At 29.3% G+C, this 25,207-nt stretch overlaps 2 protein-coding genes across 4 annotated transcripts in view; one reads left to right on the top strand and one right to left on the bottom strand.

Annotated features, from left to right (window-relative positions):
• LOC142319193 (guanine nucleotide-exchange factor SEC12) overlaps positions 1-5,627 on the top strand; it is a 49,649-nt gene extending 44,022 nt beyond the window's left edge. For all 3 annotated transcript variants that reach the window (XM_075356185.1, XM_075356184.1, XM_075356186.1), the window contains exon 8: positions 5,433-5,627. In XM_075356185.1, the coding sequence (XP_075212300.1) occupies positions 5,433-5,518 (86 nt within the window). In that variant the 3' untranslated portion in view covers positions 5,519-5,627. The remainder of the gene's footprint in view (positions 1-5,432) is intronic.
• A 12,938-nt stretch (positions 5,628-18,565) lies between these two features.
• The window catches only part of LOC142320245 (uncharacterized), a 62,388-nt gene continuing 55,746 nt past the window's right edge, over positions 18,566-25,207 (bottom strand). The window contains exon 9 of the mRNA XM_075357942.1: positions 18,566-18,792. Coding sequence (XP_075214057.1) covers positions 18,745-18,792 — 48 coding nt within the window. The 3' untranslated portion in view covers positions 18,566-18,744. The remainder of the gene's footprint in view (positions 18,793-25,207) is intronic.

Here is a 25,207-nt window from a genome sequence, read left to right as displayed (position 1 = left end):
ATAGTTGTTTTTGGAATTCCTAACTGTAAAATTCATCTAGAAATTGATTTTTTAGGTCAATAACTTTGTTATATATGATCAACTGCTTCGTCGCTCGTTTTTGGCTATCCCGGGGACTTCTTCACTTCCACATTGCCTGATTCCTTAAACCACCATCTAATGCTGTTTGCATGAGGGGGATCATTGCCATGAACATGCCAGAAAGTCTGTTGAATAGTTACAACTGATTTATATTCCACTAACCACAAAATGCGTTGTGCTTTCTGCTGAACTGTTGCCACTGCACTGACTTGACAGTGGTGTAGAGGCATTGTGCACATTGCGTCAAGTTTGTGGCTAGTCACGTATAGAAATACTTAATGATATCCTGATTATTTTTCGCTTCCAATTAATACTTTATCTCAATTACATAGGGAGATAATTTTTTTTTTTTTATTGCTGCAATCTTGACCATATTAAAGTTCACAATTTTTATGTCTTATATCTGTAGAAATATTTGATTTTTCAAAAATATTTTTTCACTCTCAGTGCAGATGATTAAACATATTTTATGTATAGAAAACTGCAGTTGACTGAGAATATAAAGTTTACTGTAAAATATCTTTTTCAGTTTAATATTTACAAACACTGTATAAAAATGATGATTGTGTGTGTGTGTGTGTGTGCATGCGCCATGAAAAGATGATCATGTTCTTTAAACTAAACAGGTGGTAGTCGCAGGGTGCTAGGTACGGGGGCTGTTAGGTGGATAAGACCACACTTACCACTTGAATTTTTACAGTAACTCCTTTGTCAAATGAGGAGTAGTTTTGTCATGAAGAAAACGACCCCTTCGCTCAATCTTCTGGGTTTTCAATCTTTAATGACTTTATGCAGTTATTTTAAAGTCTCACAGTAAGATTTGGCATTGATTGTTGCTCCTTGGGGCATAAATTTACTGTAAATAACTCTCAGAATCGAAAAAACTGTCAACATAACTTTTCAAACATGTGAAGATGTTTTCACTTTTTTTTTTGGCTAATTCTTGTCTCTATTCATGTGATGCTTGTTTAGTCTCAGGAGTGTAATGTAAGGAGTGAGGGAGTCCAGCCCTCATCCCCTGTGATGATTTATTTCAAAAACTGTGGACCAGTCTTGGAATAACGTTGAAGAAAAGAAAGAACAGATACAAAATGTTGATGTTTGTGGTTGTCAGTCAACAGATGTGGCACACATCGTGCACACACCTTATGGTAATCAAGCTGATTACCGTGAATAATTGCAAATACACTACCATAACTGATGTTAAGTTCACATGCAATCTCTCTAATTTTAATGAGCTGGTTACTCATAACCAGCTCATTAAAGCTAAAGATCATTTCATTCACACAATCCGCATTACCTTCATGTTTGCAATTGGACATCCAGCACACAGTTCGTCACTCACATTTTGTGATCATCGGGCGTATCATTGCATTCTCACCATATACCTCAACAATTTGGCAATGAATTTCACAATAATTGTAATTTTTTGCCCACAAAAATCAGACTGCTGATTGCACTTCTATGCTGGATGAAACCTTTAGAGGACATGCCATATTGACTACGATACTACACACGTACTGAATGTCATACAGAATTGCTGCTGGGGGAGTGTGAACCAGTGCTGCCACCACAAGACATTAATGTATCCCTTTCAGTTCAAGAACACGGCAAGGGTATAACTTACTTTTTGATCCACCTCTCATAAATGTTTGGCAAAATATTTACTGCAAACAAAATAAAATTATAGCATTAGCCTACAGAGAAAAAAGTAAAAAAAACTCAGTCATTGTTTCTACAAATTCTGAAGTAAGAGATATGGAAAATGCAAAAAGGAGACATGGTAGAGTTACCACAGATAAAAAACCAGCTATCGTTTTAGATTACAAGAAACTTATTGATGGAATCAACATCTTTAATATGAAGTTATATGCTTAATCTGGATGATCAAAGAATACTAAAATATTGGAAAAGGCAGTTTTTTTTACATATTTTCTAGAATGGTAAAACTTATGTAATTTATAAAGAGAACAAGATGCTTCATACCAAAAACCACTGTCTCATTATAAATTTATTGTCTGTATCATTGATTCAATAACAGATGAGTGGCTTGGCATTGCAGTGGAAGAGGACATAGGGCCTGGTGGAACGGTTAGGGGCCTTCAAAAACTGCTTAATAAAAGAGATAAACATGTTGGGTCTGCACTAAGGGGGGCACAGACTACAAAAAAAGCGGGAGGAAAAGAACCAGAACAGTATTTAAAAAATGTGGGGAAGGTTGCCATGGCATCTGTTTTGTCAAACATAAATGTCCAGTGTATAGGTTTGAATAGTGTATGTAAACACTAGTTATTGTAAACAAGTGTTTAAAGACTAGAGGTTATTCCTGAAAAGGAGACATGCAAGTTATTTTTCTTTTTTTACTAACTTCTAGTTTCAGTATGTATGCTATAAGATGTGCTCTACTTTGCTTCCCATTTGAAACTAAAAAAAACTTATTTACATGTTATTTATATTTATTCTCATATTTGTTTAAATCTTTTTTCCTTGTAGAAAACATTACAATGAATTAAAAAAAACTAATATCCCACAGATAAATTTTTTCTATTTTTTTGGTAAAAAATCACAAATAAAACTTTACATTTTTTTTTTTATCAATAGTTGAAATGATTTCCTTGTTTTATTGTTGTAAACATTTTGATATCTTTTTTATAAAAATACCATCAAAAATAAAAAAGTTATGAATGCTTTTTTCCAGATTCTCTTGCACGTATATTTTATGCCTTGTTATTTTTAGCATGTATTTGACAAGAAAGTCAGATGACATTATGTTTGACTTACTTTTTCACCCCTTGTCACTCAAAGGGTTAATTATAATAATTTAAAAATTAATTAAGATTCTGGAAGCAATAAGGTTTTGTAATTAAAATTATACTGGGTGGCCCAAGATAAATCGAACTGGATATGGGAGAGGAGAAACCAAAAAGCATTAGTGAATTTGATGTAGCAACAATCCGTAACATTTTGAATGCTACACAGTGAGCTATAAGTCATGGGAAAAGCAGAGATGGGGAGGATACATGACCTGTATCTATAAAGGAAACACAGTTGAGATAAAGTCAACCAGCAGTGCATACACACAATATGTTGCTGACAAAGAATGCCAGAATATTCATAGTCAAGGAATATTATGCACAGGGCAGATCGATCGAAGGAGTACAAGAAAAATTCCATGCAGAGTTCTGCAGTGATCCACATGTCAACCTTACAAGAGATCATAAAGAGATTTGAGTGAACTGGATTTGTGCTTGTTAAGAAGCGTCAATAACAAACTGTGAAAAGAACTGAGGTGCAGAAGGAAGATATTTGCCACCGAACAACATGCCAGTGCATCCTGAAAGACCTGAACTTGTAGGTGTTGATACATTTAGAATAGCTTATTTTTAAATTATCCCAAAAGATTGAAAACTATAATATAACATAAGTTAAAATTAAATATTTTTGTTTAAAATATTGCCTTATGAAATAATAACACACTAGGAAAGCTTTTGTAAAAGGAAAAAATAGAGACTAGTGACACAGTAGGTAATATCAAGTTATCAAATTAATTTGTGAAGAAGGAAATTGCGTGGCCAGAATTGTGCATTGTAGTAATGGTAACTGTCCATCTTTGAACAATAACTGTCATTTTTTTGTTTTCTACAACAGGTGCATATGTTTATCTCATTAAAGATAGTTCTTTTATTTTGTAACATACTAGTGGTTGGAATTTGATCATCATAACCTTTTCATTTGTTTGTTTACCAAATGTGATTGAGCATCCTTTGATGGATTATTTGTGTTCATGTGAATTCAGTGAATTTTTGAAAATATTTTAGATGAAATTGAGTGTGAAACAAGTGATGAAAATGATGAGTGAAGACAATATAAGTCTTAACTTCTCAATCAACTGGTACTGTAATATAAACATTAAAAAATATAAATTCTATAAAAACATTTACAAAGCATTTGATCCACTTCTGGATATTGTTAACATTTTTAAATTTACACTGGAAAGGAAGCAATATCAATATCAAATCATAATTTTTTTAGCTAGTCATTAGGTTACTGATGATATATGTTAAGAGATCTATTTGAACAAGCTTGGGTGGTGTACATGAAGAATTGATAAAACTCTAATTTGTTTTCTTAACTAATAAATTGTAATACTTTATATATTTGTAGAATAGATTCTAAAAATATGCCTTTTAATTTAAAAAAAGTAAAAAAAGAATTAACTTACACTTAGATGTTATATGAATATGTGTCCTTGGCGTGACAAATAATGTTTTACTTCCATTCATGAAAGATTTTTGAAATATATTTACAATTAAGTGCAACACATACATATGTGGTGTAGTTAAAAAGAATCAGAGACTGACAAAAAATTCTTTTAATGCAAATTAGGGCATTAGCTTTAATGCCCAGTTTTGTGGAGATAGTAAAATGATATAAAATGTTATTTTTTAAAAATCATTTTAATATCACAATTTATGAACTAATGTAATGATGTTATTTAGGGTTTTTTCCACCATAAAGAAAAAAGTATTTCAAAGTTAACAAATCAATCTTCAGGATGTTCACCATAAACATCTGGAGAATCAAAGTAAATTTTGGGGGCATTTTATTGAAAAATCGAACCTGCTAATAAAGCTAGATTTTCAAGATGCAAAGTTTGAACTGCCAAAGGAAAAAAGTGTGATACTTTCAATCAGTGCAAAATATGTATTTTGCCAAATTGTTTTGCTTTTAGAAGCTTGATTTTAAGTTACCATTTTAAGTTCTCCCCCTAAAAAAAGGTTTCATAAATTTTTAATAGTATGTACAATGTAAATATATTTGGTCTAATATTGTATATATTTGCTGCAAGAATATTATGTATAATTTTCATTACAATTATAACAAGAATTCCAGTTCGAGGACTTTTAAAAACAGGTGATAAATTTAGCTACAACCTTATTTTGCTGCTACTGAGTTATTCTGCTGCTGAGATACACTTTTAGTAAAATACTTATTATTCTTGAATTGAAAACATTAATAGCACAAACTATAAAATTTAATAAATTTATATTAAGAACAGCAGTTCTATTTTTCAGTACAAACAAAATTATGCAGATGGCCGACTATGTACAGCTTTTTAACTGTTAAAGGATTTGATGAATTAATAAAATTAATTAAATAACATGTTTATAAATAATTGTTTATGGACAATTTCTTTCTTGAGACTTTTATGTAAGCATATGGTTGAAGAACATATACTTCTTAAAATGCGTAAATGTAATTTCAGTTTGAGTAATTTTGTAGCTAATGTCCTAATTATATGAACTTCAAAATAATTAAATTATTAACCTTATTGTTCTGTTTGATTTCAGGAACTCTTCCACCGTGGTTGGTTATAATCTTTATAGTTTTTACTCTTTTTCTCACATTTACATTTTGCAGTTATATGGGACTATAAAGACATTCCATTTTTTTAATGAAAATTATATGTATACAATTTTTTATTTATTTTGTGATTTGAATGTATTAGTGTTTATGAAGAGTATAAAATTGTTTCTTTGGAGTCATTTTTGTTATATAATATTTAAGTATCTTGCCTTATTTGAAAAGTCACCTAATTATTCTTATATCGGAATATTCTTATTATCGGAATTTTAATTTATTCAGATAAAATGAAGTGAATCTTTTGTTACATGTAAAATATATAAGTGCTCTTTTCTATCAATAGTATTGCACTTAGTGGATAATTTCACAAAATATATTTAAAGGAATAAATGTTACTACATTAAAACAAAAATGTTGATTGTTAAACCTTCATTCTACATACAATTATTATAATCTTTTTGATATATATGTATATATATCAGGTGATATTTAAGCTTTATCTGAGAGGTATTTTGGGGGTAGAATGAAATGGGGTTCTACATAGTTATAAAAAATCTGCATTATGGTGGGTTTTTAATATTTGTCCACCATATTGAATGAAACTTTCACAAGAAAAACAATGATGACTTCGTTATTGAGTTATAATCATTCAGAGTAGTAATGACAGAAAAAGCATGCTCATAAAATGAAGTAATACACGCTGCATGAACAATTTTATTAAATTTTACATTCATAATACATAGAATAATTAACTTTAAACAATGCTATAATATTAATATAATAAACAATAACTAATAATTAACAAGACGACAACAAATTGAATGGCTTTAAAAAAAATTCAAGTTTGATTCAATGTGGTGGACAAAAATTAAAAACCCACTATAATGCAAATGTTTTTACTATGTAGAACCCCATTTCTTCCTACCTTCAAATACCTCTCAGATAAGCAATATAAAATTCAAGTTTGATTCAATGTGGTGGACAAAAATTAAAAACCCACTATAATGCAAATGTTTTTACTATGTAGAACCCCATTTCTTCCTACCTTCAAATACCTCTCAGATAAGCAATATAAAACTGTTTGCATACTTAAATATCACCTGTACATCTATACTATTATATAAAGAAGAAGAGGATTTTTGTTTGTTCAAGATAATTTAAAAAAATTTCCGATCAATCGTAACCAAACTTTTACCCATGTTTCTTGGCATAACTGGAAGGTTTTTGAAAGATATATTTCATCTCAAAAAAATGTATGTAGTAGAGGAGTTTGTTGGTTGAAGCACAAACTTTTTAATCAATTGAATTAATGAACTGTGAATTGTGTCTTTATCAACTGTGTGTGAGCTGGGTTTGAACTGTATGATTCAAATCAATTGAATGAATAATATTACAAATAGAATTATTACTTACAAATATTATTACTAACAGATCAAATTATTCGGAAATGCATGTATAAAAGTTAGTCTGTTTGTTATCACATCGCATGAGAACCAACAGACTGATTACTTTCAGATTTGCAGGATATATTCGTGTTATCCCAGGGAAGGATTTAAGCCATTGACCAAGGCTATAGCTCCATTGAAAGTTTAGATATTAAAATATACATTATTTCTTCAACTCCACTGAGGGTGAAGTTGTGAATTAAAGATGTTCATTTAGGGAAAAAAATAGATTAATCCTTTACTTCATTATTATATTTCTGTCTCCACGGCTAAGAAATAAGTTATGAATTTTTTGTCATCAAAGGTGTGTGTACGTTAGTTACCGTAGTTACTATTATTCTATCTTTTGTAATTTAGTTTCTTTTTCAGATTTCTATAATTATTATTTATCAGTATTAATCTCACACCCATGAGGATAACATATAGTGTGGGGGTCCAGGGGGTGAAGCCCTCTGGGTTGATGAGAATGAGAATTGCAACCAAAGCAAGCTGTTTGGGTGTCAGAGAGCCAGTCCCCCTGCTAAATTAGGAATGGCAAGTGAAGGGAGCTCTGTGGCCATGGGATAGGCCTCTTGGCGCTGAGGAGCCCCTGTGTTGGCTCTGGGATTTGCCTGGGCTTAGGGTCCAGGTTCTAGCTAGACAGGCCAGCGCGCGCATGCGTGTGTGTGTGTACAGTCAAACCTCTCATTTGAATTTCAGGAAACCAATATTTTTTTTTTAGATTTAGGGAGTCTTCTATTTAGAGAAGTAAAATAATGAAACTCATTAAAAATTGTACAGAAAGATTTCACAATTTAATAAAAATTTATGCTAATCTATAATATATAATGTGCTAGTGTTAAATTACATTACAAAACAAAAAATGTGTATAGTATTTTGTAAAAAATAAAAAAGTAATTAAATAGAGTAGAATACTTTTATTTCTTGAAAAAAAGAAACATTACCACTTTCATCGCTAACTTTATAGAACACTATATCATTGCAGTCTATATTCAAAGAATATTGTGAAAAGATTGAATTTTCATTTTTTTAAATTGTCAATTAAGTGCTTGACAGAATTCTAAATACGTGACTGAATTTATAATCTTTATTTTATCACCGATAGATAATGCTTTATGTTTCCGCTGTACACTCAGTATAAAATGCGGCTATTAATAATGTACAATAGGCCTACCTATCAAAATTTAAACAAAAAGGAGCAAGAAGACACAAAAATGTACGTAATTGAATTGTAAATTTTAAAATGAAATAAAACTTAAATTCTGCGAGAAAAACTAGTGCACTGTAAATGTAAATTGTAAAATACAATTATCAACAACAATTTTAGTGTTAACTACATAAAATCAAAATGCATACTGTAGTAAAATCTGACTCATTATGTTATGCATAGCCTGCTCTACAAAATAACACCGGATATTACTCATCATACAGTGGCACTGTGGACGTAGTTATGTTATAGACTACTCTGGTGACTGGCGATGGAAATCAAGTAGAAAGTTGATTAATATTAGGCATTCAGTATTGGATAAAATTCACAGTCCACACTAATAATGACAACTAAACACTATTAAACTGAATTTACTGCTATCTATGTTTCTTTGGAAATTGTGCACAGTAAATTATTTATTTAAAACATTTAAAAAACCGCTTTCATCAAAGAAATAATATATAAAGTCCTCAAAATTTTTGAATAAAGAAGTTGTTTTAATTCAATATAAAGAGGATTTTTCAAGAGGACACAGTAAATATTTGATTTAGGGAGTTATTGAATTAAATGCAATGAATGTAAAAGTAATTATATAGGTAAAACTAATAATCATTTAAAAACATATTTACAGGACATTACGCAGCATACAAAAATAAAAAGAGATATATCTAACATAACTGACCATCTGTTAGAATTCAAACATAATCTTACAGATTACAAAAACAACTTAGAGATTTTGGACATTTGTGATGACATTGAGTAGTCCTGGTAAACTGGCTTAATCAGGACGGACGGTTAGTCAGTTAAGCAAAAATGTCTGTTAAACCAAAGAATTATTTTTACAAATAAGAGATACTGTAGGTGGTATTTTTCGTACAGTACTAACTAGTATTTAAGCTTTTGTACTAATTTAACAATACATTTTTAATGATGTCCCCATATCAAATGTACTTTTGTGCATATTTAACCCTATTAAAACTAAAATAATTGCATAGGTGTGATATAGGATATACAGTACTAACATTTTATTTATTTCATTGCAATACAGTTCTGTGTTGTATGCATTTTATTTTGAACACTGCTTTTTATTACTCTTTAATTTTGTTCTATACACTACTTTAAAAAAAACAAGGATTGTAGAATTATACTCTAATGTAACATATTACATTTACATGCTTCAGTTGATGACTTTCGTTTTAAATAATTTGTTATTTTTGTTTGGTCACTGCAACACTTTACTTCGATGAGTAGTCTCTTCATTTTTTCATTTGCAGAACATCATAATGCTTGCCATTAGGGTGTTCTGTATTTCATAAACACGTAAATCTAATGCCACTGATTTTACTGATTGACCTTTATCTAATTGTTCTAAAACTTTCAGTTTAGTTTCAAGTGAAACCACCACTTGTTTTCTTTTGCAACTCATAACTGTAAGAACAGGTAAAAAATAAACTGTATTTTAAACAAAATGTTAAACGTTACGTAAAACTAAAAAAAAATGCAGCTACCTGTTTGAAACTCATTACACTATACTGAATAGTCAAAATAAAAAGGAATTTTTACAAATTACTGCACTAAATTACATTAAAATACTACTACTACGAACTAAATACTGTATGGAGTGTATATCCATTACTTAAAAGCCACATTTTTTGCAACTCTATAACGTGTACGTACTGTATAAAATAATATTTCACTCTACAGACACCAGTTTATATCACAACATTTAAAACTCTACTGATGTGATGTGTGTCTTCACTTTAAGAAACGGTATCTTAACTGAAAAGGTTTTTAAATAAAACCGCTTAATGCATCAATATTGTGAAATTTATATGAGAGAACAGCATAGTTTTTTTAGTCTACCCAAGGAAATATATGATTTAGACATTGTGTTAAACAGTAGTGATAAGTCCATATATGTACTGTATTTTACATTTAATAAAAATCTTTCCTTTGCTTGCAGGCCTAATTATTATTGCTCACAACTAATGCAGTACTGTACTGTATACCCTAATTACATTAAACCATATAAATTAAATTATAAAAAATTAATTTGATAAAAAATGAGAATGTTGCTTAACCCAAAGAGTTGGTTAAGTGGTAATTTTAGGGGGTTCAGCGGTTAGCCCTAGAGAGTCAGTTAAATGGGGGATGGATAACAGAGGGACTACTGTAATACTAAAAAAATTATACTTGAGAAATATTATGTTAATAATAATATCTGGTGGTTCATCAATAAAATGATGAACCAAAAAAAATTAAATAAAATGATTAAATTATTACAGTACTAGACAGTACGATTACAAGTGCGTTTATAATACCATTTAAAATTTCACAATAAAAAATATAATTTCCGAAAAAAAATTACAACTATTAAAAAGATAACTTTTAATAAATATAGAACTTAATTCCAACTGAATATACGGGATACTGTGAAAACTGGTTGTTTGAAATTAATTGGTAAGTTTTAACTTATCTAAATTATTATGTTTAGGTGGTTTATATTTCATATATTAAATTTTATTAGCACAATGATCAAAATGTTACTGAATTATTTGAATATTATAAAATATAAAATATATATATATATAGCAAACTACTGATTATTCATGATAACGGGGAAGAGGATCGTGGATAATTCAAAATCATAGCAAAATTGTTGTTTGCCATAAATATTATTTAATAAACTAATATGTGTTAAAATGATCTACTGCACAGTAGTATTTACATAATTGTTATATTGAGGTATTATCATAAATAATAAAATAAATTACAGTACATAACTACACTATTATGTACCTGGTAAAAGTAATATACAGAAATTTATTCAAAATACGTATTAACATATAACAAATTTTCACTATCACTAATACTGTTTGTATATACTGTAGATTGTATAACAAACACTTAATACAGTAGCTAACATGAAAAAAATACGTAGCTATTAAAAAAATTTAATAAATTGTGCATTTTACTCTTTCAATTTTTTTTTTTAATAAGATTCAATTGATTGTTGATTTAGTGACTGAAAATACTTTCACTCACAAATTGAACTTCGTATTTTGTGCAGCATAATAGTGACATCGCACAATACAACATTATCATTTTCAAAATTAGCACATTCAAGTAGCAAATGAAGGAAGGGTTCACAGAATGATGAAAAAACTTTAAATTATTAGTTCTTTATAAGTTTTTAAAGCTACTTTTTTTTTTTTTTGAGAGGCATCGTTAAGCTGCAACTGTGTTACAGCTTAACTGCTTGCAGATAATTGGGAGTTGATTATGTGTGTTTCGGGATCTCAAAAGTACTTTAATTAAAAATTAGAATAAGATATGTCTCATCTCAATATTATATACTAGGGAGTGTATTTAATAGAATTTAATAGTATGGAGGAATAAAATATGAATAAAATTTTATTGTATTTAATTAAATCATCATCTTCAAATGTAATATAGTGGTTCATCAATTTATATTTTTGTCATTATTACATATATAATTACATTGTCATTATTAAAATTTCTAAATTGTTTTTTGCAATCAATAATACTATGTTTATAACAAATGGTCAGCTACATTATTTATATACCTGTCAGCTACATTATTTATACCTTGTTTTTTTATACTGTGTAATGTTCTGTAATTTTTTTAAATGACCTATTAGTTTTACCAATCTAAATATTATTATTACATTTGTTGCACTTGATTTTGTGTATTTCTCCTAATCTTGTTTTCATTTTTATTTTTTAAGTATTTTATAATGTGTAATTATTTGGTTTGTATGCTTTTTTACAAATATTTTTATCAAATAATTTTTTCTATTTTTTTGTTTGTGCAATTGTATTTTAAATATAAACTATTATTAACATCTTTGTGTTATTTTTTGTTGTTATACTTTGGTAGAATTAATTATCTTGGTAACTAAAATAGTAAAAATAAAATTATGCCAGCTAAAATAGTTGACAATAGAATAAAGCAAAATACTACATTTTAAAGATTAAATCAATCCAGTACTGGACAGCAAAATTTGCATATGTGTTCATAATATGCTTCAAAAATTTTAAAACAGAACAATGTAAATTTTTAAAGAATTATATATAATGTAATAGAAAGTTAATACCAACTGAAGGTGTGGGATCCTGTGAAAATTGATTCATGCCACACTGTAATTTTTGGGACCCAAATTATGTGGGAAATTTTGTGGTTTTATGTTTCTCTTGTAGTTAATAAAAAAAGTTTGGTAAAACAAAAAAAAAATGAAATGGAAAACACCTTTTAGGCTTATTGTAAGTTGAATTTAACTTTGTTAAATTGTCAATAAAAAGATAAAATAAAAAAATAATTGTCAAGAATTTCTGAGAAAATTGAAAATTGTAATTAAAATAAATAAAAACCAAATGAAATTATTAAAAATCCATTTATAATGAAAACTAAAAACAAAAAAATTCAGAAACCCTTGCGCTAGATGAGTAAATATTCTTTCTACTATATCTCGTATTTAGTTTTGTATTTTTTAAATACATTTTTAGTCTCTGAGAGCTGATCAACCTAATATTAGTGGTTTATGTTCCATATCAAAATGTACTACAAGTTAAAAAATTTGTTATAATAGTTTTGTACTAAACTCTTGTTACTAGAAGCTTGGGTTGGAAGAATAGATATTGGAATATATTGAGTAAAACTCAATCCATTGAATGAAAGGAATTGAGTTATGTACACAAGTTGATCATATTACTATTTGGAGAATATTGTGAAGCAATAGCTGTTTCCTTATCGTGTACTAGGAGTCGCAAGTGATTAATGAAAATTACCATCCTCTGAGATGAACATTTTGTGAGATAATTTTTAAAAACTGAATTGCAATTCTCACTGCAGTAATGCTCAAAGGTAATGTTGAATTCAACTAAAAAGGAATCATCAGTTTTTACATTAACCATTATTATGCAGAAGAAAATTCTCATGCCATTACAGTGAAGGTTTTAGTGAACATTTTCAATAAATATTTGGGCTTGTGTTATTGGTGATTCATGTATCATGTTTTTTGGATGGCGAGAATTATTACAATTTCCTAGAAAACTTCCTATTAAATTATCTGGATGAAGTTCCCCTGGTAGCAAGGAATAACATGTGATTCATGTATGATGGCACCAGCCCCCCCCCCCCCAATCTCATCAATGTCTGCCAGCACTTTGAACGATTACTTCCTTGAAAGGTGGATTGGTTGTACAATACTTTAGTCTGAAAATTATCTGGTCTAAATCCAATAGATTTTTACCTTCAGGCACACGTAAAAAGTGAAGTATGGCTTAAGGTACTCCACTGTTGTGTTGAAGATCTTCAGCAGAGAATTGAAAGTTTTCAACATATCAGTAAAAAAAAGAATGTCTTTTTTTTTAAAGAATGAGACAAAATCATCAACTGCTACAGTGAATTGCTGCTTGATGGAGGACATTAAATGCTTGCTTTAACTTAAAGTAAAACTGGTATGTAATTATTATGTCTATGTTAAGATTGCTCAAATTCTTATCAAAAATTTTAATAAATCAGCTATTTATTGTAATTGCATAGAATCTGTTAATCATTATTGTTTTCCTACAACAGTAACTAATCTTCACTTGGTCATTGTTAAGAATGGATTATGTAAATTTATCAAATATTATGCATTAACAATTATTAATATTTTAATTTATTTGTTTCTAAATAAATAAAAAGTAAATGTAACGTAATGTAAATAATGTTTCACGGTAATTTTATTTACATTAAGTTTAATTAGCCCTATTTAATGTTATAAGGAAGAAAAATTCAAACTTGTTAATTGAATAGTGATGGAAATGAATCCAGCTGAAAATTAGGTCATAAGTTTTCTGAAATTATTGGTCGTTTATTAACATATTTTAGAGAAGTCATTGCAAGTATGTGCACCAAATATTCCTCAAACCAATCTTGAGATATCAAATTTTCTTTATAAAATAAAATGGTGGACAGATTGGTAATGAGAGATCACAATTTTTTGATCGGACATTCTTTGTTCATTTTGATATTAAAAAAATGAATGATTAGATAAACTTTTTTTGTTACACCTATATGCATTTATAATTATTTAAGTACATTATCAACACTATTTTATTCATTTTGTATTTATATTTTAGTGCTTCCCTATTTGCTTCAAAAACTGATTTGTTAATTTTGTGTTTGTTCCTATTTTTTCAATAAGCCATAAGTCCTTAAGAGGCTATGTTTATCAATATAGAGTAATCACTAATTTGGTTTCTTCTTTTGGATGTTTCAGTTTTATGTTTGGCCCAGTATTCTTTCATTTTCTGCGACTGTAGTTGTCTACATTCTTCAGACTACTTTCTGCCAATTCTCCTGTTTTTTCCATTAAAATTTTATAATTTTGAGTATGTTTACTAAAGGAATCTCTCCCATTAATCATTTCATCTTAATGTTTAATTCTGCAATTTTTTTTTAACTTCTTTCATACATATGGAACTGTTTTCTACTTTATTCGTTTTATCAAAAATTAATTTTGTTGCTCTATCAATGCCCACTCTGAAAATGTGTCAGTAAAACTAAGTGTTGTTCCCTAATTGTGTTTGAATCCTTTCTATTCTGGAATGTATTCTTCATTTGATATATTTCTTAGTTTAGAGTTCTCATTTAGTTTTGGGCCATATATCTTTCTGGCAATTCTTCTTCCTATCTTGTTCAATCTTTCAGCTAATCATGTTCTGTTATATTTAAGTGTTTCCGATGCATACAAGTATAAAGCTTCTGGAAGGATCACTGTTTGGTAATGTCTTTTCTTAACATTCCAAAATAATGATTTCATATTTTAGGTATTCTTAGTTAGATGGAAAGCTAGATGAAATTCCTCTTTGATTCTTATGTTAATTGATTTTTCATGTTATGATTATAATATACAGGTATATATCATGAAGTTCTCCTGGGACTTTCCCACTTGTAGCCTTTTCTACTTGTGAAAATAATGGAAAAAGTTCATATAAACATATTTCCTAAAATGCTTTGTTTGCGAGTTACATCTAGTGAAAGATTTTACCCTGATGATTCGGCAGAATGATTTCTTATTCTTTTTTCACCTGAAAAATATAATAAAATAGGTCCCTAAACCATATCTGCAGTAGTTTTTGAGAGATCTTATATAAAACTTGTAGAGGATTTAATTCTAAACAGAATGGTGTAAGATAAATTGAATAAAACAAAGAAAAGCTACTTTGTTTTATTCAAAACAAAGATTCAAGTTTTATTTAGAAACTGTGCACTAGTCCAAAGTGCATTGTAAATACCAGTTTATAAATGTTCAAAACTGAACCTACCATTTTCAACACATTTCTTGGCACACTCTGTATTACTTTTGTTGCCGTTTTTAGTTCTTCAGCGCTGTCCTTAAGTTGCTCAGCCATATCCATAGTGTGGACAATTAATTCCTCACATGAATGTATTTATGTTTTGTATATAATATTTTTCATTAATCTCCAGATGCAAAAATCTGAAGGTGTTAGATCAGGTAATCTTGGTGGCCAGGAATGTGGACCTCCACAACTGATCCATTTCTCAAGGAAATGATGATTTAAGTGAGTGGAAATGGCACAAGAGAAGTGGGGAGGTGCACCATCATCCTGAAAATATACTTTGTCTCAGTGCTAGAGGAACATCTTTAAGCAGCTGCAGTAATTCTTCTCCAAGAAAGTGCAAGTAGACCTCAGCACTGGATCAAAAAATGGATTTGGGTCATTTAAAATGTGTTTCATATTCTACTGCAGCAGCTGTAGCATTACCATTACATACACCTAAAATGATACCATATGACCTTATTGCTCTGTTTTGAATAAATACGGCATTACTTCAATGGCAAATCGATCACGTTTAAATTAAAATTCACAGAAAACCGTTGCTAACAACAGTACAGTTTTTTCTTAATGTACCTTACAGAATGATTCAAGCACTAATACAGTATTGCACATTTTTGATCAGCTGTTGTTATTTTGTTGTCAACTTTGAAATAATAACTTTTCAAATAATTATTTGTATCATGTAATAAAATAAACAAATTATAAAGTCATTTTTATTTTACAATTTTGAAATTTATAGTTTTTTTTTTTTTAATTTTTTAAGAGTAAACTTTGGTTTCACAAATTTTTAACATCACCAGAAAAAAATGTGTTTTTTTTACATTAAATAAGAATTTTTCTGACAAATGTAGTAATGCACTGTTTCTAAATAAAATTCAAATTTTTCTGTCTGTTTTATTCAACTTATCATATACCATTTTATTCAAAATTAGATTCTCTACAAGATTTGTTTAAAAGTTTTATGTGTTTATTACTCATTTAACAAACTTGTATGTCAAACATAAAAAGCAGGGATTTTATCCCAATTTATTGGTTTTCAGCCAAGAATTTTCAAAAAATACTGCAGATATGGTTCTGGGGACCTATTTTATTATTATATTTTTCAGGTCAAAAAGAATAAGGGATCGCTAATTCTGTCCCTTAATTAAAGTCCTAAAAATTTTCATACAACCTCATTTCACCAGGGGTAACTGAAATCCGAGTGAAATCTTTCACTAGCCATAATTTGCAAATGAAGCACTTCAGGAGATTTGTTTATATGAACTTTTTCCATTATATTCATGCAGAATAGGTTATGAAAGTCCCGGGAGAACTTTGTAACATACCTCTTTATATATGATGAAATATGATATACATCCTGCCTGATATCTTTTCCTGGTGAAAGACCACCAAATAGTAGCTGGCAGTCTTTCTCTGCAAAATAGTCATTTACATACATGATAACCTCCTAGTCCGATGAAAACTTCTTTCCTCAAAGCAAAACGTTAAGGTTACGAAACCAGAAAAATTGCTTGGGGGCCAGATCTGGTGAATACAGTAAGTGTTCAACCAGTTCAAAGTGCAATTGGTGAATTTTAGCCATGGCACCGTCAAAGTGTGAGCTGGCGCATTGTCCTGATGGAAAAGCACTTTCTTCTTAAAATGTGATTGTTTTTTGCAATTTCTGCCTTCAGCTTGTCAAGTAATGGTGCGTAATACTGTCCTGTTACTGTTTTACCTTATTGAAAGTAATTAATAAACAAAATTCCGTTATCCCAAAAAATCAGTTGCCATCACCCTCCCGGCTGATGGAACCATATTTGCCTTTTTTAGAGCAGGTTTCACTTCGCCTTTCACAGTTTTGACTGTTGTTTCATCTTAGGAGTGTAGTGATGAATCCATGTTTCATTTACAGTTATGTATCGATGCAAAAACTTGACTCGTTTTACTTAAACTGCTCCTGCAGGGCCTTGGAAATGTTTATTTGAATGTGTTTTTGGTCCAAAGTGAGCAAACGCGGCACCCAATGCATGGATAGCTTACGCATATCTAATTCTTCAGTTAATATATGACAAACATGTCTTTCGATATGTCCATAGTCTCTGCTATCTTTCTAACCTTAATTTGTCGGTCGTCCAGTAACATTTGGTGAACTTTTTCGATGATATCGGTGGTGGTTGCAGTTTTGGCAATCCTGAACGCTCATAATCAACCAAGCTGGTACCACCATATTTAAATTCAGCTGTCCATCTTTTCACAGTGGCAAATGATGGGACAGAGTCCCCATAAACAGCATCCAACTCTGTTTTAATTTGTGTATGTGTATTGTCTTTCAAATGAAAATTTAATCATGGACGATATTCTTTTTTTTCCATTTTTACAAAAATACTCACAATGACTTACTTAAATGATTATGAAATACAAATGAGCGTCTAAAATGGCTGAAATTTTAGTGAGTACCTTTCACTGCATGCGCGAATACAATTCCTAACTTTTGTTGATGAGTGCTGCCATCTTCATGTTGAGGCTCAAAACATTTCAGACAACCCTCATATAGTTTAGAGTTGTTTATGAATTCATAAGTGTATATGTTTATAAAGAAATATAAATACTATAATGATCATTTATCAATTGTTCAGTATCCTGTACTTTCAAGAAAATAATATCAATATAGCATTACAAAGTAATAATTAGATTAATATAATAAAAATGTAATATAGTGTAATCTCAAGTTAATCCTGGAGACAAACGAAAATCAACCCCCAAGAAATTACACTGTTTTATAGTAGTTTCATTGATCAAATTTTGTTACAATATAAGATCCAGAAGAGATGTGTTGAAATTTTGACGTGATTAATATGTGATTTTTAATCAAGCAGTGTAGGTCCATGCTTGATGGACATGAATTTCTCATTGTTAAATTGTTTATTTTACATAATCTAAAAAAAAGTTTTCTTTAAATTTTCAAGACTTTTTCATTATCAATTGATTTATTGTTTATGTAAATGTATGAAATTTAAAAAAAAACTGATCATTTATTTTAACCAACTTACTGTTTATTACAGCCCTAGATATGGCAAAACAAGGTGAGTTTTAGTTCTAGTTTCATATTTAAAATTACAAATTGCATTGAGGTGTTGTAACTATAAAAAGTAATTTAATCAATTAATTATTTTTCGTTTTTAATAATTCAAGAATTACTAAACACAATGTTGGATTTTAATGTTGATGAGTCTCTCTTAAATCATTGATCCTGAAAATATGCTTTTATTTTTGTTCACAGTTTTGTACACTTTTCTAATAATCATCTTCTTTTTGAGAAGTTAAGTTATCTTCATTATTTTCCTGCATAAATACCAAAAAGGTAGTCATTAATTATAAAATTTGATAATGAGACAGGTATTAACAGTAAATAGCACGCTAATTTCCCTGATAGCAAGTAAACAGAAAATCTACTTGCAATTTAAAAAAAAAAGTAAAATGAACAGTACTACAAATCTATCCTTATTAAATCAATAATATAGTTTTGTGATGATATAAAAAAAGAAATCTGAAATGTGCTTATTTAATCTATTCCAAATTAGAAATGTGTACTAATTCAGAATAAAGGAGTATATGTTAGCAACTACGTATTAACAAATTGTACAGATAATATTTTTTTATAATTTTACAATTTATTAATTAAAAATAATGGTCATATTAATTTATACTGTATTTATTATACTATTTATTAAACTGTATTAACAAAATATTTTGAAAAATTTTTTTATAACCTCTTGGGCCACATATTATGCTTATCAGTTGCAAGAAGGTGGAGATGCATTCAGTCTGACATTTTTATTTTACTACACACCAAAAGGGGAAGGATTAGGCAACATAGTCCATAATCATACTGTATGGACATTAAAATTTTTATAGCAGTTAACTAGGTAGGTAACAATAAGATTGTATTAATCAGGCCTCCAGTTGACCACCATGAACATGCTTCTTGGGTAATGGAATAAATTATAGCAGACAGGTGAAATTTCAGTAAAGAAAATTGGGTGTAAAAGTAACTGGTAACTGATAAAGTTTCTTAAATATTATAAACTTTCATACTAGAGTGCGATCATTACATACTACATATATACATAACGTATTACATACAGTATACATACATGGTAATCTATTGATACTACAAGAGAAAATCATACATACATACATACATACTACAGTGTATGCGTGCTATAACACAAAAAAAAAGGATAAAGAATTGTACAAGATAAATATTTTTGTTAAAAAAAATCATACTCTTAATCAGAAAAATTAAGACATAGCCAGTAAAAAAATCTGCAATTTTTTGAGGCTGCCACTCTTTGGATGTAGACACGTACATCATTATTGCTTTTGTTTATTTGTATTAACCCATTAACTGTCAGACAAACATATTCAACTTTTTTCTAAATAATCCCAATATTTTATCCATTATTAAGTATATAAAACTAAAAATACTTTCAGATCAGCAAAAGAAAAAAAACAATTATAACTCGGGAATAAAATGGTTTGTTTACTCATCTTTGGTAAAAAGCATTTAAAAATTGTCATTTTCAGTAGAATATAATAAGAAGACACATGAACAATTGATATTACAAATAAATATTTTAAATTGTTTTGTTTTTTTTACTTTTTTTAATAAAAAATTATTTATTTTCATTGCTGCAGATGAAATTCTTGAAATCATTTTGACTGTAGTGTGCTGTATATTATGTATGAAAAAATATTGTATGGTTTTTGTTTAGCTTACATCTACATCTTTTTCATATTCTCTGAAATAACATGCCCTATTTGATCATAACGAACATCTTCTGGCAAACTGTTTTTTTGATGGCAACCCTTGGTTGCCATGGTGGTGAAGGAAAATTATATACTTTTCCTTCATTCTCAGCAATGCTTTGTGGTATTTTTATTTCTTCATTCACTCTTTATGGGATAAAACAAGAGAAAATCTAAAATTAATTTGACTGATTTTACTGTTATTTACAAGGCTGTATATTTCCATGAATTTACTATAATAGAATCGACAGCAATTGTAAACAGTGGCCATCACCATTTTTTCCACGCACTCTGAATTCTATAATTTCTAATTAACTGTTATGGGAATAAACGCCACCCCATATGTTTAGTGTAATGATCTGCGATCATTATTGGCTGAGCCATAATGGTGTCTTCTTTCTTTTCAGCTGTATCTTTTCGTATTTGATAATGGATATATGCCATTCTTGTTACTGGCAACTGTCATCACTACATTATCATTCCATCTATCAACTGCAGAATTTGTTTTTTCATCAAATGTATTCTATTCATTTTATGCAATTCATTAGAACTGTTTAATGGGCAATTAGGAAGACTATTTTCTCTGACAGTGCCAGTCAAAAGCCAGTTTCTTTTAGGTTTACAGTTTTTTGGTTTCTCCCTGCAACTGGATTTTTAAACATCAATGTCTTTTTCAGTATGCAAATGAAATGCAAACCTACCTGTTATATCGGTTCAACCTGTTGAAGGGGTCACAGTTAGCAAATTTTCATCAATATCTTTGTCAGTAAGTTCATCAACTTTAGGTGAGATATATGTTGATAGATGGCAGTTGCTTATGAAATATTATCTTCATCTTCTAGAATGCAAAGCAATTCTTCAAGTATCAAAGATTTTTCAAAATTCCACATTTTAACAAATTCTTACACTTCAATAAAACAAAATTAATACCTTTTTATATTCCCAGTATTACAAAATAAACAATACTTCAGTAATATATGTAATTGACTGAGCACAAAGTCATAGAAACTGAACATTTTATAAAATAACGATTTCTATAAAAATATTATAATCAAAACAAAATTTAATGACTAACGAAAATGCTGAATCAATACAATAAAATGATAGAGAAAACAAAAATTTAACGATTCAAACATAATAATAGTACAAGTGGGATTGGATAGTTATTATTTGTAATGTAAGAATAACATGTTGCATGCTTAGTGTGTGATTTATCACTCCATAACTCAAAAGTGTGAATAGCACTATTATTTTTAACAACCACTATTCATTAATAGTTTTCAAAATAAACCATTATCATGAATTGATGAGTAAAGGCACTCTAAAATATAAGCAAATAAAATAGAAATATTATTTTTAATAGGCATATCACGATCATTATTACCTCATATGAAAGGGGTTACACAATCTTGTAAAATACAGTAGGTTAATATGCAAATAAACTCATTAATTCAAAATCTACTACCATTATTTTTTTTTATGATTACAACATTAAGAAAATAAAGGCAAACTGCACAAAGTGTGAAAAATCTTGTAGAAATTAAAAAGAAATTATTATAAGGTTTTTTTTAGCACCATTGGCTGTTAAGGGGTTAAAAAAGATTATAATATTAGTGACTTTGGTGTCGTCTATTTTAACAGTAAAACTCAAAATTAGCAACTGTAACACAAAAATACTTATGTATTTTTATTTGGAGCTTGATCCTAATATTACTTTATCCTAATATTTATGATCCTAATATAGTTTAAAAATTGACATTTATAATAAGTGCAATTCTCTAGTAAAGTGAAAAACTAAACCTTTTTGATACAGTAAATAACACATACTCCTCTTTTTAAAAAAAATATTTTTTTGAATTCATTTTGTAAACCATTACATTAACAGTTAAAAATTTACTGTTAAGTGGCACTGAGTTCTTGAGTGTTACTTGAATCCATCAATTTAAACTAATAGATGTTTATCTTGTTAATTTTTTTATATTTCTAAGAAATTAGGTCCTGAAACTTACTTTAAAAGAACTGTATAGGCAATATTTTATAATTTTAAAATATAAATTTTTCTAATGACAAATATTAAAAAGTTTATAATAACTTACTGTAAAATGTTTTCAGTCATCTTCGGCCATCTTTTATTACTAGTGCTACTATTCTCATTTTGATGTCAGCTGACTACTGCTGCTTCTTTTAATTAGTCAGACAATTATTTAGAATATGTTAAAAAGTAGTGTTTGATCTAAGTTAAATGATTCTAATGTCGAGTTATGGGGTATGTTGATATTTTTATTTTATTTATGAAATCTGCACTGTTTTTTGTGTGTGCATTAAATTGAATCAAAAACTTAATGATATGCAAGTAGAGACAATAGGGAGGAATCAAATAGCTTTTGGTATTATACAAATTAAAAGTTTTATTGCCATTTCCAAGGGTCAAAAGTGATGGAATGCTCTGGCAGACCTTCAACCAACCAGCAAAATTGTGAAAAAACAGGCAAGTCCAACAGATTGTGATGAATGATTGTCAAATAACAATTATAGAGCTTGAAGTTGCAGTAGGGATTCCATTTGGTTTAGTGCAGCCAATTTTAATGGAAGATTGTGGGATTAGGTGTGAAGTAGCAAAATTTGTCACAAACCTTCTCACTCATGAACAAAAAGAAAACTGACAGCAAGTTGCGCCAGACATGCTGGAATGCTAATAGTAATCCTGATTTAAAAAAAAAAAAAAAAATGAAAACACTTTTTTCTCTACAGCAAAGGAAAGCCAGGAAAATGAGAATGAGAATTTTCTCATTTACCATGAAAGATCACTAACAACAGCCACAGAAATTTTTTGCTTGGTATACAATTTTGTGATGAAAAGTCAAACCCACCTTTTTTTCAGAAACAATAACTGCAAAATTTTAATGAAAAATTATTCCAAGGTTCGTAACCTTGCTTGAAGAGTAACCTGCTGGTTCACAGGTGGTGTTACATGTTGCACTACTAATCTGAATATAGAATTATGTGAATTTTTCAATATTTTTTATGTGTGGGATTAATTTGAATGCTACTGTTTTCCAGAACAACACCCCACACTTAATAAAATTGAAAGAGAATAAAAACAGCATATTTAACATCAATGTAGCAACACTAAGGAAAGCTGAAATGAACATCCTGCATCAATATAGAAAGGTAATTTTGAACATTTATTGACATATAAATAAGAAAAAATTAAAAATATAGTCTGCTTATTTTCCTACTCTCCAAAATTAAATTAACTATCCTATTTTCATATAATTAATTTATTCTTGTTATTAAATAAATGTAGCTTGTTTTAATGTAAACAAGCAGGTTGTGCGACTTAATGAATGATCTCTATTTTCAGTGATCTAATCTAATAATTAATCTCAAAGTAAACATGAAGTGGTTTTTTGAATTTTTATTAAGTATTTATCCATTTAATGAAAAATAGATTATGTAATATAATAAAAAATTGAGATATTATATAAAGATTAAAAATATCATTATTTATGTTTATACAGAAGGAACAGTTTATAAAAAAATTTACATTTTATTTAACGTAAGTTAACATTCTTCTAGTCAGTATGGCTTGACCCACCAGGTTGATCTAGTGGCAAATGAGTCTTCACAAACCAGCTGATTTCAAAGTCGAGAGTTGTAACGTTAAAATTCTAGTAAAGGCAGTTACTTTTACATGGATTTGAGTACTATTGTGGACATTGGTGTTCTTTGGTGGCTGGGTTTCAATTGACCACACATCTCAGAAATGGTCGACCTGAGACTGTACAAGACTACATTTCACTTACACTCATACATATCATCCTCTGAAGTTAATACCTAACAGTAATTCCTGGAGGCTAAATAGAAAAAGAAAAAAGAGGCACATTGTCCTGTTGGAAAAGCTCTTTATTCTTAAAATGTGGTCGTTTTTTTCCAATTTCTGCCTTTAGCTTCTCAACTAATGATGCGTAATACTGTCTGTTCCGTTACTGTTTTACCTTATTGAAAGTAATTGATAAACAAAATTCTGTTATCCCAAAAAACCAGTTGCCATCACCCTCCCGGCTGATGGAACCATCTTTGCTTTTTTCGGAGTAGGTTTATCCTTTGCAGTCCACTGTTTTGACTGTTGTTTCATCTTAGGAGTGTAGTGGTGGATCCATGTTTCATTTACAGTTATGTGTAGACACAAAAAACCTAACTCGTTTTACTTAAACTGCTCCAGCAGGGCCTTGGAAATGTTTATTTGAATGTGTTTTTGGTCCAAAGTGAGCAACCACGACACCCAATGCATGGATAGCTTACGCATATCTAATTCTTCAGATAATATATGACAAACACGTTCTTTCAATATGTCCATAGCCTCTGCTATTAACCTTTTAACCTTAATTTGTCAGTCATCCAGTACCATTTGGTGAATTTTTTTGATATCAGTGTTGGTTGCAGTTTTGGCCATCCCGAACCCTCACATCAACCAAGTTGGTACGACCATATTTAAATTCAGCTGTCCATCTTTTCACAATGGTAAATGATGGGACAGAGTCCCCATAAACAGCTTCTAACTCGGCTTTAATTTGTATAGGCGTATTGTCTTTCAAATGCAAGTATTTAATCATGGACGATATTCGTTTTTTTCCATTTTCACAAAAATACTCACAATGACTTAATTAAACGATTATCAAACAACAAATGAGCATCCAAAATGGCTGAAATTTTAGTGAGTACCTTTCACTGCATGTGGAATTACATTTTCTAACTTTTGTTGAAGAGTGCTGCCATCTTCATGTTGAGGCTCAAAACTTTTTAAACAACCCTCGTATATGCCAAAAAAATACCTGAAACTCATCATCATTTCTGTATAACTACAAATAGGAAACCTGTTTCTGAGTCTTGTGTTAAAATTTAACAAACATAATAACAGTCAAAACAATGGATAAGTTATGTACTA

Source organism: Lycorma delicatula, chromosome 2 (genome assembly GCF_047948215.1).
Source record: "Lycorma delicatula isolate Av1 chromosome 2, ASM4794821v1, whole genome shotgun sequence".
In the NCBI taxonomy this organism is placed as follows: Eukaryota; Metazoa; Arthropoda; class Insecta; order Hemiptera; family Fulgoridae; genus Lycorma; species Lycorma delicatula.
The sequence above is the reverse complement of the archived record's forward strand: the minus strand, read 5'-3'. Positions and strand labels throughout refer to the sequence as shown.